The 12,637-nt window shown below is 40.2% G+C and overlaps 1 protein-coding gene across 2 annotated transcripts in view; it reads right to left on the bottom strand.

Moving 5' to 3' along the window:
- The window catches only part of plekhm1 (pleckstrin homology domain containing, family M (with RUN domain) member 1), a 53,847-nt gene that overhangs the window by 4,259 nt on the left and 36,951 nt on the right, over window positions 1-12,637 (bottom strand). For both annotated transcript variants that reach the window (XM_048560859.2, XM_048560860.2), the window contains exons 8-11: window positions 9,866-10,011; window positions 8,221-8,414; window positions 6,510-6,573; window positions 3,163-3,320 (exon numbers count right to left, since the gene is read on the bottom strand). In XM_048560859.2, coding sequence (XP_048416816.1) covers window positions 3,163-3,320; window positions 6,510-6,573; window positions 8,221-8,414; window positions 9,866-10,011 — 562 coding nt within the window. The remainder of the gene's footprint in view (window positions 1-3,162; window positions 3,321-6,509; window positions 6,574-8,220; window positions 8,415-9,865; window positions 10,012-12,637) is intronic.

Below are 12,637 nucleotides of genomic sequence, written 5' to 3'. Positions count from 1 at the left end.
TCAACAATCTTGTGTCAAGCACAGAGGAATTTCATGCCTCTTCATCACGAGCAACATCCTTACCAGAATACAAGTGAACCACTTAGTATAACATCGCAACCAGCAGTTGCGGCGAGGTCGAGGACGAAAACCAGGAAATGTTTCTCTGCATAACACTGGTTAACCTGATCAAGGCTTTTGGCACAAGTCAGCCATGAGACCCTTTGAAGGTAACACAAATTCATCATTATGATTCAAAAGCTTCATGATGGCGTGCTTCTTCACATCCCAGGTGGTGTGGAATCTTCTGACTCATTCCCAGCATGGGGGAAATCTGTACTGTTGTGTTGGTGACTTTTCAGGGTGGAGGCCAAAAACAACTACTTCAACCATTTCAACTCCCCCTCCCACTCCCTTGATGACATGCCCATTCTGGGCCTCGTCCAGTGCCACAATGATGCCACACGCAAACCAGAAGAACAATACCTCATTCTGCCTCGGGAGCTGACAGCCCGATGGCCTTAACATAGAATTCACCAATTTTAAAATCTCCCCACCCCCCAGCCTCATCCCACATCCAAACTTCCCTCTCATCCCCGCCTCCTTGATCTGACAACCTACCCATCATCTTCCCCATCCATCCCACTGACCAATCCTCACCACTCCCTACCGGCATCCACCTATCACCATCCCCACCCCTCTCTACCTGCATCTACCTATTACTATCCTCAAACCCCCTCCTTCTATTCATTTCCCAGCTCCCTTCTCCTTCCCCATTTCTGAAGAAGGGTCCCAACCAGAAAAGTCCACTTTCCTGCTCCTCTGATGCTGCCTGACCTGTTGCATTCTTCCACCTCCACACTGTATTGTCTCTGAATCCAGCATCTGCAGTTCTTTCTATCAATACTATGGAAATTGTGATGTATTCAGCCACAGCTTGCCTGTTAATTCATGTCTGCCTCATGTTGATTCTGTCAGAGCATACTGCAGGTATTATGGACTGTTTATTGACTCTTTTGTTGTAAAAAAATCTATTTAAATTTGTGCCAATTTGGGCTTCATTTCTTTAGTAAATAACAGATTTCAAATAATGCCTTTACAACAGATGTTATAGTCCCTGAGACGATAGGAACTGCAGATGCTGTGGAATCAGAGATAACAAAATGTGGAGCTGGATGAACAAAGCAGGCCAAGCAGCATCTTTGTGCTCCTGAGATGCTGCTTGGCCTGCTGTATTCATCCAGCTCCACATTTTGTTATAGTCCCTGACTGGCTTATATTTAAAAAAATGGGAATCTAGTTCAGGCTCACAACACCAGTCATTAATGGAGTTAAATATGGCAGCCTGTTAAAATGAAATTTCTTTAACATGTTCTTTGCCACCATACTTTGAAGCGGTATTATGAGGCCTGTGCACAACAGCAAGCTCAAAGTTGAAAATGCAGTGAGAGACTTGGACTTGTTTCCCAATGCATGTGACAGCTTTAATGTTATGAACAGCACAAAGAAAACTGAACTAGTGTACCAGCCTGCTCCAGGAACAGTCTACTTTAAGCCCAAAGACTTGGTCACTGAGCGAACCTTTCAGCTATGGACATTTATTTATGTCAACAGAACATGTTCATATCGTGTTGACAATGAGAAACGTGCAATTGGCAAAGCAAGTATAGCCTTTGGCAGACTTTGAATGTCAGCTTGGGAATGAAGGCTTGCAAGTCCAGCAAACCAAAACTTGATACGGAAACACACAACAGAAGCAGTGGAAAAAAAAGAAACCCTGAGCCAGTAACCTATTCAAGTAATTATCTGCAATATCCTGTTTGCACATAATCTTCCAGGTACAAATTGGCCTTAGCAGCCATCTGCATAACCACCAGAATTCAACATCCACGCCAAGTGAAAAACATGGCCACCTTCACCTCAAAAGGACAAACAAGAAGCAAGGAACAATGACAGCAGTCTAGTGGTGGAACCACTAACACAAAAAGTGCACTGAAAACATGAATTCATATTCTAACACGGAACTTGGTGGATTTAAATTCATTTAATTAATTAAAGCTAGAATGAAAAGCCAGCATTAGCAATGATGGACACAAAACTACTAGATTGTCACAAGATCCCACTGAGGACACCCTTTTTATCATGGCGTGTGGCAATACTGTCATGCCAAATAGGATATATTCAGAAATGAACAACCACGAGAACGCGACAGGCATTCAACAGCAGCCCATGGTCCGGCGTATCTCCCATTCTATTACCATAAATTGTAGAATCGACCCTGATTCATAGAGGAATACAGGACAGCATAGCATGGCAGGGCAGTACCAGGCATACGTTACAAAAAATGAGTTACCAACCCTGTGAAGCTATATCACAGGACTGTATGTATGCTATACAGCAGAAATGACATGTTACGGGCAATATTAATTTCCTTAATCAGTGGAACAGATCAAAGCATTGCTGTCCTGTCACATCTAATCATGAGCGAGTGTGCTTAATTAAACAACTAACATTGGAATATCTCATTCTGAATGATGGCAGAGCCCGACACCTGACTGCACAAGACAAGGCTTGAACATCTGAGTGCATCTTCAACCAGAGGTGCAAAGTGGATGATCCATCTTGACCTTCCCTGGAGTCTCAATCACAGATGCCAGTTTTCAGTTAATGCCACACGATACAAGAAATTGCTGAGGGCAATGGCCAGCAAAGGCTATGGACCACTGATAGCATACTAACTGCAATGCTGAAAACATGCTACAGAGCAGAAATACCCAAGCCAAGCTGCTCTAGTAAAACTTCTATACTAATATTTGCTTGACTAAGTGGAAAAATGCTCAGGTATGTCCAAATAGCGCAGACATGACTCTGCACAGTACTGCCCTCAACAGTCGTCTTTCAATAACCAACGTGATGAAAGGTGCTGTTGACAGCTCTATCAAGGTCAGTTACTCACCAATAATCTGCTCAGGTTAAGTTCTATCAAGTGTGCTCCACTTCAGAGCAACAATGAACCAACAACTACAAATCTTTAACATTGCTTCCTTTAATGAGTAGCATTTCGCACAGTTTCCCCAAATGTAGCTGCAGCTTATGCATTTTCCCATGTAGTGCTGGTTTTCAGAAATGAAGTAAATCTATCATGACAACAGTTTATATAATAGTAAGGACACTTCTACTTACCTTGAAGTTGTTTCAAACTCGAAAGGAAAGATGATGTCATTGCAATTACAGAGCTGGCAGATGAAGCCACGCTGAGTGCAAAGGTCACACATATAAACATGATTGGTGGCATATTGGATGGCATGCTGCAAGAATGCTTCAAACACTCCATGTGCTGTCTGAAACATAAAAGAAACATTGGACACTGAAGTAATAACATTTGTTTTTTTAACAGAGAGAGTTTGTGGCAGGCTCACATCAAAGAATAGTCTGATTCAAGAGTGCAGTGGTCACATTGGTGGCAGTGCCAGTTATGGATCATTCTGCAAGGTATAGTTATTACTGTACACTGATGACACATCATCTCACTGTAATAATGACTGGAAAAAGCACAAAGCTTGGGTTTTCCAAAAGAAAACCCATTTGTCAACGACACCCTTCAAAATTTTGTGCTCACGCCTTCTCTTCCCTCCAAAAACCTCAATAAGAATGCCTGGTCCTCACTTTCCGCCCACTAGCATCTGCATTCAAAAGACATAAGCAGCCATTTCCAGTAGAATGCCATACCAGACACACATTCTTCTCCCCTCCCTTGTCAGTATACTGCAGGGATCATTCCTTCTGGAACACCTTGGCTCAACTGCAGCCCTACGGCACTTTCCTTTGTAATCGCTTAAGGTGTAAACACCTGTCCGTTTACTTCCTCCCTCCTCACTATCCAAGGCTCCAGACTCACCTTCCAGGTGAAGCAGCAATTTATTTCCACTTCATTCAACCTAATCTACTGTAATCAGTGCTCGCAATTTGGTCTCCTTTACTGGGGAGATGAAACACATACTGCGTGGCTGTTTTGCAGAACACCTATGTGTCCACCGAAATGGCTCCAAGCTTCCAGTTGCCTGCCACTTCAACACAGCACCATGCTCCCTGGTCAACATTTCTGTCTTGGGCCTGCTGCAGTGCTCCAGTTGAGGTCTCTGGCAAGCTGAAAGAACAGCATCTCATTTTCTGCTTGGGGAACCTGCAGCCTTCAAGACTGAACAGTAAGTTCAATAATTTCAGAGCCTGAATAGCTTCTCCAATGTGCTTTACCCATCCCCACACCAAGACCATGTCAACACATGGATTGCTTCCGGCACAGCCAATCCATTTTCAGCCTCTTATAGTCCCCATTATCAGCTTTTCCAGAGTATGAACATCTATTCTTTTGTCAGTCTGAACATTTTTCTCACCATCTGGGTTCTGTGCCCACCTACTCACTCACTTTTCTACCACGTTCCCATCCCCACCCCATCTTCAGTATTTTCACTGCCTTCTCCTAGCTATTACTAGTTCTGATGAATGGTCTCTATACCTGAAACATCGACTTCTGCTTTCTCTTCACAGATGCTGGCATTCTTGCTGAGTTTCTCCAGCAATTCTGTTTTTTGTTTCAGATTTCTATTGTCCACAGTTAGAACATAGAACAATACAGTGCAGAACAGGTCCTTCGGCCCTCGATGTTGCGCCAATCTGAACTAATCTAAGCCCCTCCCCCTACACTATCCCATCATCATCCATATGCTTATCCAAGGACTGTTTAAATGCCCCTAATGTGGCTGAGTTAACTACATTGGCAGGCAGGGTGTTCCATGCCCTTACCACTCTGCGTAAAAAACCTGCCTCTGAGACATCTGTCTTAAACGTATTACCCCCTAATTTGTGGCTATGCCCCCTTGTACATGCTGAAGTCATCATCCTCGGAAAAAGATTCACTGTCCACCCTATCTAATCCTCTGATTATCTTGTATGTCTCTATTAAATCCCCTCTTCGCATCCTTCTCTCCAATGAGAACAGACCCAAGTCCCTCAACCTTTCTTCGTAGGGTCTGCGCTCCAGACCAGGCAACATCCTGGTAAATCTCCTCTGGACCTTTTCCAATGCTTCCACATCCTTCCTGTAATGGGGCGACCAGAACTGCATGCAATATTCACATATACATCCCTTGAGGAGGTCTGTTCAAATTGGAGGATTTCACTGACCATTGAATTAGGAGTGAGAATGATGGCAAAAATCAACAAATTAGAGACTGAATGGATCCAAAACATCACCCTATTGGTTAAATGTTGGCCGATTCCTCCTCACAACCAGTTCCAGGTCAATGATTGCACTTGCAAGAAAAGGTACTGTCTGCATCCCTCAGGACATTCCTAGCTCCCCCACCAGTGAATAGCAATATGAATAAATGTTCAGTCATGCCAAAGGTTAATGTCTCTTCTGGAGATACAGGGAAGCTTTGAATTAAATTGTATGCTTAAGTTTACAAATGGGATGTGCATTCTCAAATCTCCGATTTAGATGTGAAAGTGCTATCTCTGAGACAAACCAAAGTCACCATTAACTTGCAATCATTTGGAAAGCTGATCATAATCTTTCACAAAATTTCACACACAGATTTACTATACATTACACTGACACTTTTTTAAAGCAAGATCAGCATTGTACTTGATACTAAATTCTTGACTGTGAATGAAATAATATTTAATAAGCAGTGTCCCATTAATAAAACGCAGCTGAAACCTAAGTACAAGAGTTGGTAATTAAATTGCCATTGCAATTCACATTTTCACTCAACTTTCACATGAATGAAAATAGTGTGAAGAAACTAATCTTTTCAGAATTAGATTAAAAACTTCAACTCTCCTTCTGCAATGTAAATCTAAAAATGAGTGATCTAAATGGTTATTTCTCTTCAGTGAGACGCTAAAAAATAACTTGCCATTTTAATTATGCCCATTTTAAACAGTAGAATAGATGGAGAATATATTAAATGACATAAGTATCACACGTATGAGGCAGTAATGAAGGGATATTGAAATAATATCCACTTTGTACTCATTATCTATTGAGTGCATATGAAGCACAAGAACTGAGTACTGTTGTGAAACCTAATCTGGGCAGTACAGTGGTTCAGTGGTTAGTTTTGCTGCCTCAGAATACCAGGAACCTGGGATCAATTCCACCACTGGGTGACAGCCTGGGAGGAGTTTGCACACGTTCTCCCTGGGTCTGTGTGGATTTTCGCTGGGTGATCCGGTTTTGTCTCTGTCCAAAGATGTGGAGGTTAGGTGGATTGGCAGTAGTCTTGGGATGTGCAGGATAGATGGGTTAGCCACAGTAAATAGGAGTTAAAGGGGATAGGATCACTGCATTCTCAATAGGCTGGATGGCCTCTTTCTGCACTGTAGAAATTTGTTCTATGATTTGATCTATACCTTATTCATATTGAAAGAATGAGTTTGCTTTACTTTACCAAAATGAATATCATAGAAAAAAAAATTACTCATCGCACAGGATAAACAAGGAACTAGATGCCAGACTCTCTCACCTGTTGAAGATCAGAAACACTGTACAGATCAGGTGACTCCAGGAGATACTTCTTTTGCTCTAATCTGAAACAGAGATAATAAGCGTTGATTGTTTCTTACAAGTAGCATCAGAGGCTAATTTAAAGAAGAAAACAGAATTTCTGAAAAGAGGCAGATTGCTGAAGCTTTTCACCTTTAATGTAGCCATTACATCCACTGTTAGATTTTATGATTGTTCTGCAAATGCTGCTCAGTCTTTATTTTAACAAACAATTTAATACAATTATAATGTCTGCACAATAACTGTGAAACTGTCAGTGCTCAGTTGTTAAAATTGTGAAAATGAGAGCAATATCTGGTATTGGTGCATGGGTAATTAACACAGAAATGCAGAAGTTGATGTCAGTGATTTCCTGTACCTCTGCAAGTATGTGAAAGGTCTAAGGAGCCAAACAGTAAAAATAACTTGAACTAATGTGAATGCTCCAGGTGTGCACAAACCGTCAATGTACTAATAACCAGAGGGTCTGTACTTGAAATTTTGATTGAAGGCTAGATAATTTGATAGCTCACTGGATTGACAGTTTTTCGAACTGTGCAAAGGGAAACTTTGCATCAATTAAATCAGATGTAACATTTCATTTAAAAGATGGCACCTCTGACAATATATTGCTCTTCAGTACTACCCAAAATAAACATTTATTGCAAGTTAACATAAATGCAAGTTACTTGAACTGAGCTGAATTTCTAGAAACTTATATTCAACTTTAGATAATAGTAGTAATTGCTCTCAAAAATAATCAGCTGCAAACCTACAATCTTGTTTCAACATCAGAAATTATCCAAGGTAGCATCAAAACAGATTGACCAAACATATCAAATCTATAAAATTCAAGCAATTTCATGCTTAAGCATAAATAACTGAATACATTTTTCTGGATGTGAGTTTACTCGCTGAGCTAGAAGGTTAGTTTTCAGACGTTTCGTCACGATTCTAGGTAACATCAGTGAGCCTCCGATGAAGTGCTGGTGTTATGTCTTGCTTTCTATTTATTTGTTTAGGTTTCCTTGGGTTGGTGATGTCATTTCCTGTTCTTTTTCTCAGAGGATGGTAGATTGGCTCCAAATCAATGTGTTTGTCGATGGAGTTCCGGTTGGAATGCCATGCTGCTAGGAATTCTCGTGCGTGTCTGTGTTTGGCTTGTCCTAGGATGGACGTGTTGTCCCAATCAAAGTGGTGTCCTTCCTCATCTGTATGTAAGGATACTAGTGATAGTGGGTCATGTCGTTTTGTGGCTAGTTGATGTTTATGTATCCTAGTGGCTAGCTTTCTGCCTGTTTGTCCAGTGTAGTGTTTGTCACAGTTCTTGCAAGGTATTTTGTAGATGACGTTCGTTTTGCTTGTTGTCTGTATAGGGTCTTTTAAGTTCATTAGCTGCTGTTTTAGTGTATTGGTGGTTTTGTGGGCTACCCTGATGCCAAGAGGTCCGAGTAGTCTGGCAGTCATTTCGGAAATGTCTTTGATGTAGGGGAGAGCGGTTATGGTTTCTGGGCCCGTTTTGTCTGTTTGTTTGGGTTTGTTGCTGAGAAATCTACAAATCTTCTCAAAACTGGCTGAATACATTTCTTTTGGTTGCAAAAATTTCAAAGTGCATTACTGGGCAAAAATCATATTTTATTTAACATAACACTGCGCAACTAGTGATTAAAACTAAAAGCACCAATCCTCACTTTCTGTAGAATTCCTGGACTGCACCACTCCGACATGTGAGAAGATAATCTTCCAATAGCTTCAAACGTTTTCTGCTCTTGCGGGCCTGGGCCATCTGCTCAATATACTGGTACAGACTTGCATTTATCAGATTAATATCAATGAATGGTTCATTTTGAATTTGCTGCAGGAATTTTGCAGCCACATTGGAAATCTTTTTTGAAAATAAAAAGAGAAAATTTTAACATGAGTAGTGACAGACACTTAACATATTACTTTGTATTCAAAAATCAGCATTTCTTTAATGATGTCTGTGGCATTTAGAGATTTTGTGCTATACCATTGTTATAATGAAATTCCAAGTAATTTTAATAATACTAGTGAGGTTTCCTATTTATTGTATGGGATGATGTGACTGTCCATCACAAAACTTTTATAATTATCAAAGATGTGTCAGGAAATGAAAAAGAAAATCAATTCCTAAGTATAGTTGGTTCTGCCAGAATGTGTGTTTCTTCAATGCAAATCGGACTTCACGCAATTGAAGAATTTAGATCACGATTTGTAGAACACGAACTTCCCACACCTGTATTGGCTACAATGCAATCCGGTCCTATTAGTTTAAAAGGTATGGCTATTGTGCGATTTTCTTATAATGCAAGATCACAAGAGAATGGAACTATCACATTATATCAGAACCACCTGTAACAGAACTGTTGAACAGATACAGTTCCAATCCAGCAAACTTTTAAATAGCTTGTATAACGCAGTTCACTACTTCATCATCAGGGAAACCACGTTAAAAAAACACCAAGATAATAAAATGTGAGGCTGGATGAACACAGCAGGCCCAGCAGCATCTCAGGAGCACAAAAGCTGACGTTTCGGGCCTAGGCCCATCAGAGAGGGGGATGGGGTGAGGGTTCTGGAATAAATAGGGAGAGAGGGGGAGGTGGACCGAAGATGGAGAGAAAAGAAGATAGGTGGAGAGGAGAGTATAGGTGGGGAGGTAGGGAGGGGATAGGTCAGTCCAGGGAAGACGGACAGGTCAAGGAGGTGGGATGAGGTTAGTAGGTAGGAGATGGAGGTGCAGCTTGGGGTGGGAGGAAGGGATGGGTGAGAGGAAGAACAGGTAAGGGAGGCAGAGACAGGTTGGACTGGTTTTGGGATGCAGTGGGTGGAGGGGAAGAGCTGGGCTGGTTGTGTAGTGCAGTGGCGGGGGGGGGGGGGGGAGGGGACAAACTGGGCTGGTTTTGGGATGCGGTGGGGGAAGGGGAGATTTTGAAGCTGGTGAAGCTGGAAAACACCATCTTGGCAGCCCCAGTCTTTTCTCAGCTGCGAATTAAAAAAAAACTCTCCCCTTTCAAGATGTTGATAACACCCAACATCATACTTATTAAAAAATTTTCCAAAGCTCATTGTGGTGCAATGTCAATTTAAAGCACATTTTACAATGCCCAATCAACACTCTTTAGCGAAGGTTCATGTCAAAATACAAATGGGTCCTATACGGATGCTTCTTGAGGAGGCAGGTATTGTCACCATGCAATACACATTTCACCCTTTACTGGAGAGAGAAAGTCCCCCTCCCGTATTTGGAAATAGGAGAGGTACATTATAACAAACTAGAGTGAAACAACATCAAACATAGAACAGTTTACTCACCCCTTTTTTCACCAGGTCCCAGTTATGGATCATTCTAGAAGGGATAATTATTAATGTATCCTGATGACACATCTCACAATAGTAAAGGCTGGAAAAAGCACAAAGCTTGGCTTTTCCAAAAGAAAACCCAATTTGTTGACAACATCCTTCAAAATAAAAGACAGTAAAAAAAAAAGGTTATTTTACCCATTAAAAATAACTCCATCAAGACAGGACACAATTCATTATGATTCTATATTGTTACAGAAACACAAGAACAAATTCTCCTTTTGCCATGTCTGGAGAATGTTTAATGACGTGAACACAGGGAATTCAAGGAAATCAAGTGAAGAGGAATGTCTTCTTTCCAGTGACCAATTTGTCACACTAACTTAATTAGATGGCATTTCAATGACTCCCTTAGAATCAGCCTGCTGCTTCCAATCTGATCTGATATTCAAGTATATCTTTGCATTTTTTCTTTTTATTTTATATATCAATTTATACCAATTGTGCAAAATAGTGAAGAATATTGGACAAAGAAAAAGTTCTCACATTCCTTTTTAACAAGATGCTTAAATATTGTATGCTGTAATTGTCTTTTTAAGTGTGATTTTCTTAAAACTTGTACAAAAGATCATTCAGTTTTAAACACAAGTTACAATCCACACAACTCCAGTATGGTACGCAAGTTTAGAAATATTGCCCTGGAAGTCAGTACCAACATCAAATTAACTGCTCTAATGACCACACACCTTTCAGAAGGCTCTAAAAATTGTTGTTTTCCTGAATGCAAAAACTCTAATAACCATGTTTCATTATATTTCAAACATGTTAAATGTATAGAAAAAATTGACAAGTGTGCATCAATATAACCAGGCAAATGGTTGTGCGCACTTTTTGTAATGATATTATTGAAAAGCATTCTATTCTGAGTTACTGGATGAGACACTTAATTTTCCAAAATTCTGTCAATTCCTGAACAATATCATCAGACTGGAAGGTACCCAATATAACTCCTCTTTTCAGGGAGGCAGAAAACAAGAAACTATTGGCAGTTAGCTTGACATCTATCATAAATCAATAAGATTATAGTTATGTACTTAGGAAAGCCCAAGTCAATTTGGGTTTGTGAAAAGGAAAGCACATTTAAACAATTTATTGGAGTTCTTTGAAGGAATAACAAATGCTGTGGATAAAGGGGAGGATATAGATGTAATGTATTTGGAATTCAAGATGACAATTGATAAAGTGCCACCATTAAGTTTTTGCAGAAAATAAAAGTGCATTGTGTGGTTATGTCCAGGCTCCTTGACGCCACACACAATCAATGCAGCCTTGATATTATGGGTAATGACTCTCACTTTACTTCTGGAAATCAGTTCTTTTGTCCATGCTTGAACCAAGGAGTAAACAGATCAGGAAGCCAAGTGGCCCTGGTGGAACCCAAATTGGGCGTCAATGAACAAGCAATGCTTGATAGCACTTTTGATGACACTTTCTATCACTTAACTGATTAACAAGAGTAGACTGAAAGGGTGCTAATTTGCTAGGTTGGATTTATCCTGCATTTTGTGGTGTCGAGAACATACGTGGAAGATTTTCCATATTGCGGGATAGATGCCAGTGCTGAAGCTGTAATGCAACAGCTTGGCTAGGAGTGTGGCAAGCTCTAGCGCACAAGTCTTCAGTACTGTTGCCAAAATGTTGTCAGCCTTTGCAGTATCCAGTGCCTCTAACCAATTCTTGGTAATAGGTGGAGTGAATCAAATTGGCTAAAGACTGGTATTTGTGACGCTGGGGGCCTCTGGAGGAGGCTGAGATGGATTATCCACTTGGCATTTCTGGCTGAAGATTGCTGCAAATACTTCAGTCTTATCTTGTACACTGATATGCTGAGCATCCCCATCATTGAGGATGGGGATATTTGTGCGATACTGTGCCTATTTACCACCTTTTTAAAATAGTATCTGACCTGTCTTTTGATAACATTTCCATTCTAATAGTGATTTTTAAAAGTTAAAAGTCATTAAAGCATCTATAATATTAAAGATAGGACATTTTAATCTGCTTTTTATGATCTGACCATTCAGTTATAATAGGTTCCTTCCTTATGTCAGTTAAATAGGTCAGAAACAGTGATAAAACTACGTCGAATTATGTGTCAGATTCCCCAATTGTAAACTTGTTCACAGATAACCCCAAATTTCTGAAAATTGAAAGCTTTTTATTCACAGAAAATATCATCAAGTCTGTTTTCTGATGTATAGTCTGTAGGTTACTAAATGACTCGATACTACACTGACTGCATTAATGAAATGCGAGTAAACAGGTTGTTGTTTCACAGTTTTCTAATCCAGTTCCATTTAATAGAATGAATATCTGTTCCTACTTAGAGGACTCTCCACAAATGGAGTTTAAATAACTTCACTGTTCTGCAGAGTAGTTGTAATTTCACAGCAAGAATGAACCTAGTGTTTGTCACAAGGTATCAACCTTGCTCAAAAGCTATGAAGGATGAAGGGTCTAGGCCCGAAACGTCAGCTTTTGTGCTCCTGAGATGCTGCTTGGCCTGCTGTGTTCATCCAGCTTCACACTTTATTATCTCAAAAGCTATGAAGTTGGTTTAACTCACCTACTGCTCTCTGTAATAAGAGGTTACAAAACAAAACTTGAAAAATTTGTAAAAATTTACAACAATAAACATCAGCATTTCTGCAGGCCTATCTTGAACAGTAATATAATAGATCTTTTTTCTACTTCTCATATAATTAGAGGTATTTTAACTGATAT

Source organism: Stegostoma tigrinum, chromosome 31 (assembly GCF_030684315.1).
Source record: "Stegostoma tigrinum isolate sSteTig4 chromosome 31, sSteTig4.hap1, whole genome shotgun sequence".
Lineage (NCBI taxonomy): Eukaryota > Metazoa > Chordata > Chondrichthyes > Orectolobiformes > Stegostomatidae > Stegostoma > Stegostoma tigrinum.
This window is presented reverse-complemented; position numbering and strand designations above follow the sequence as displayed.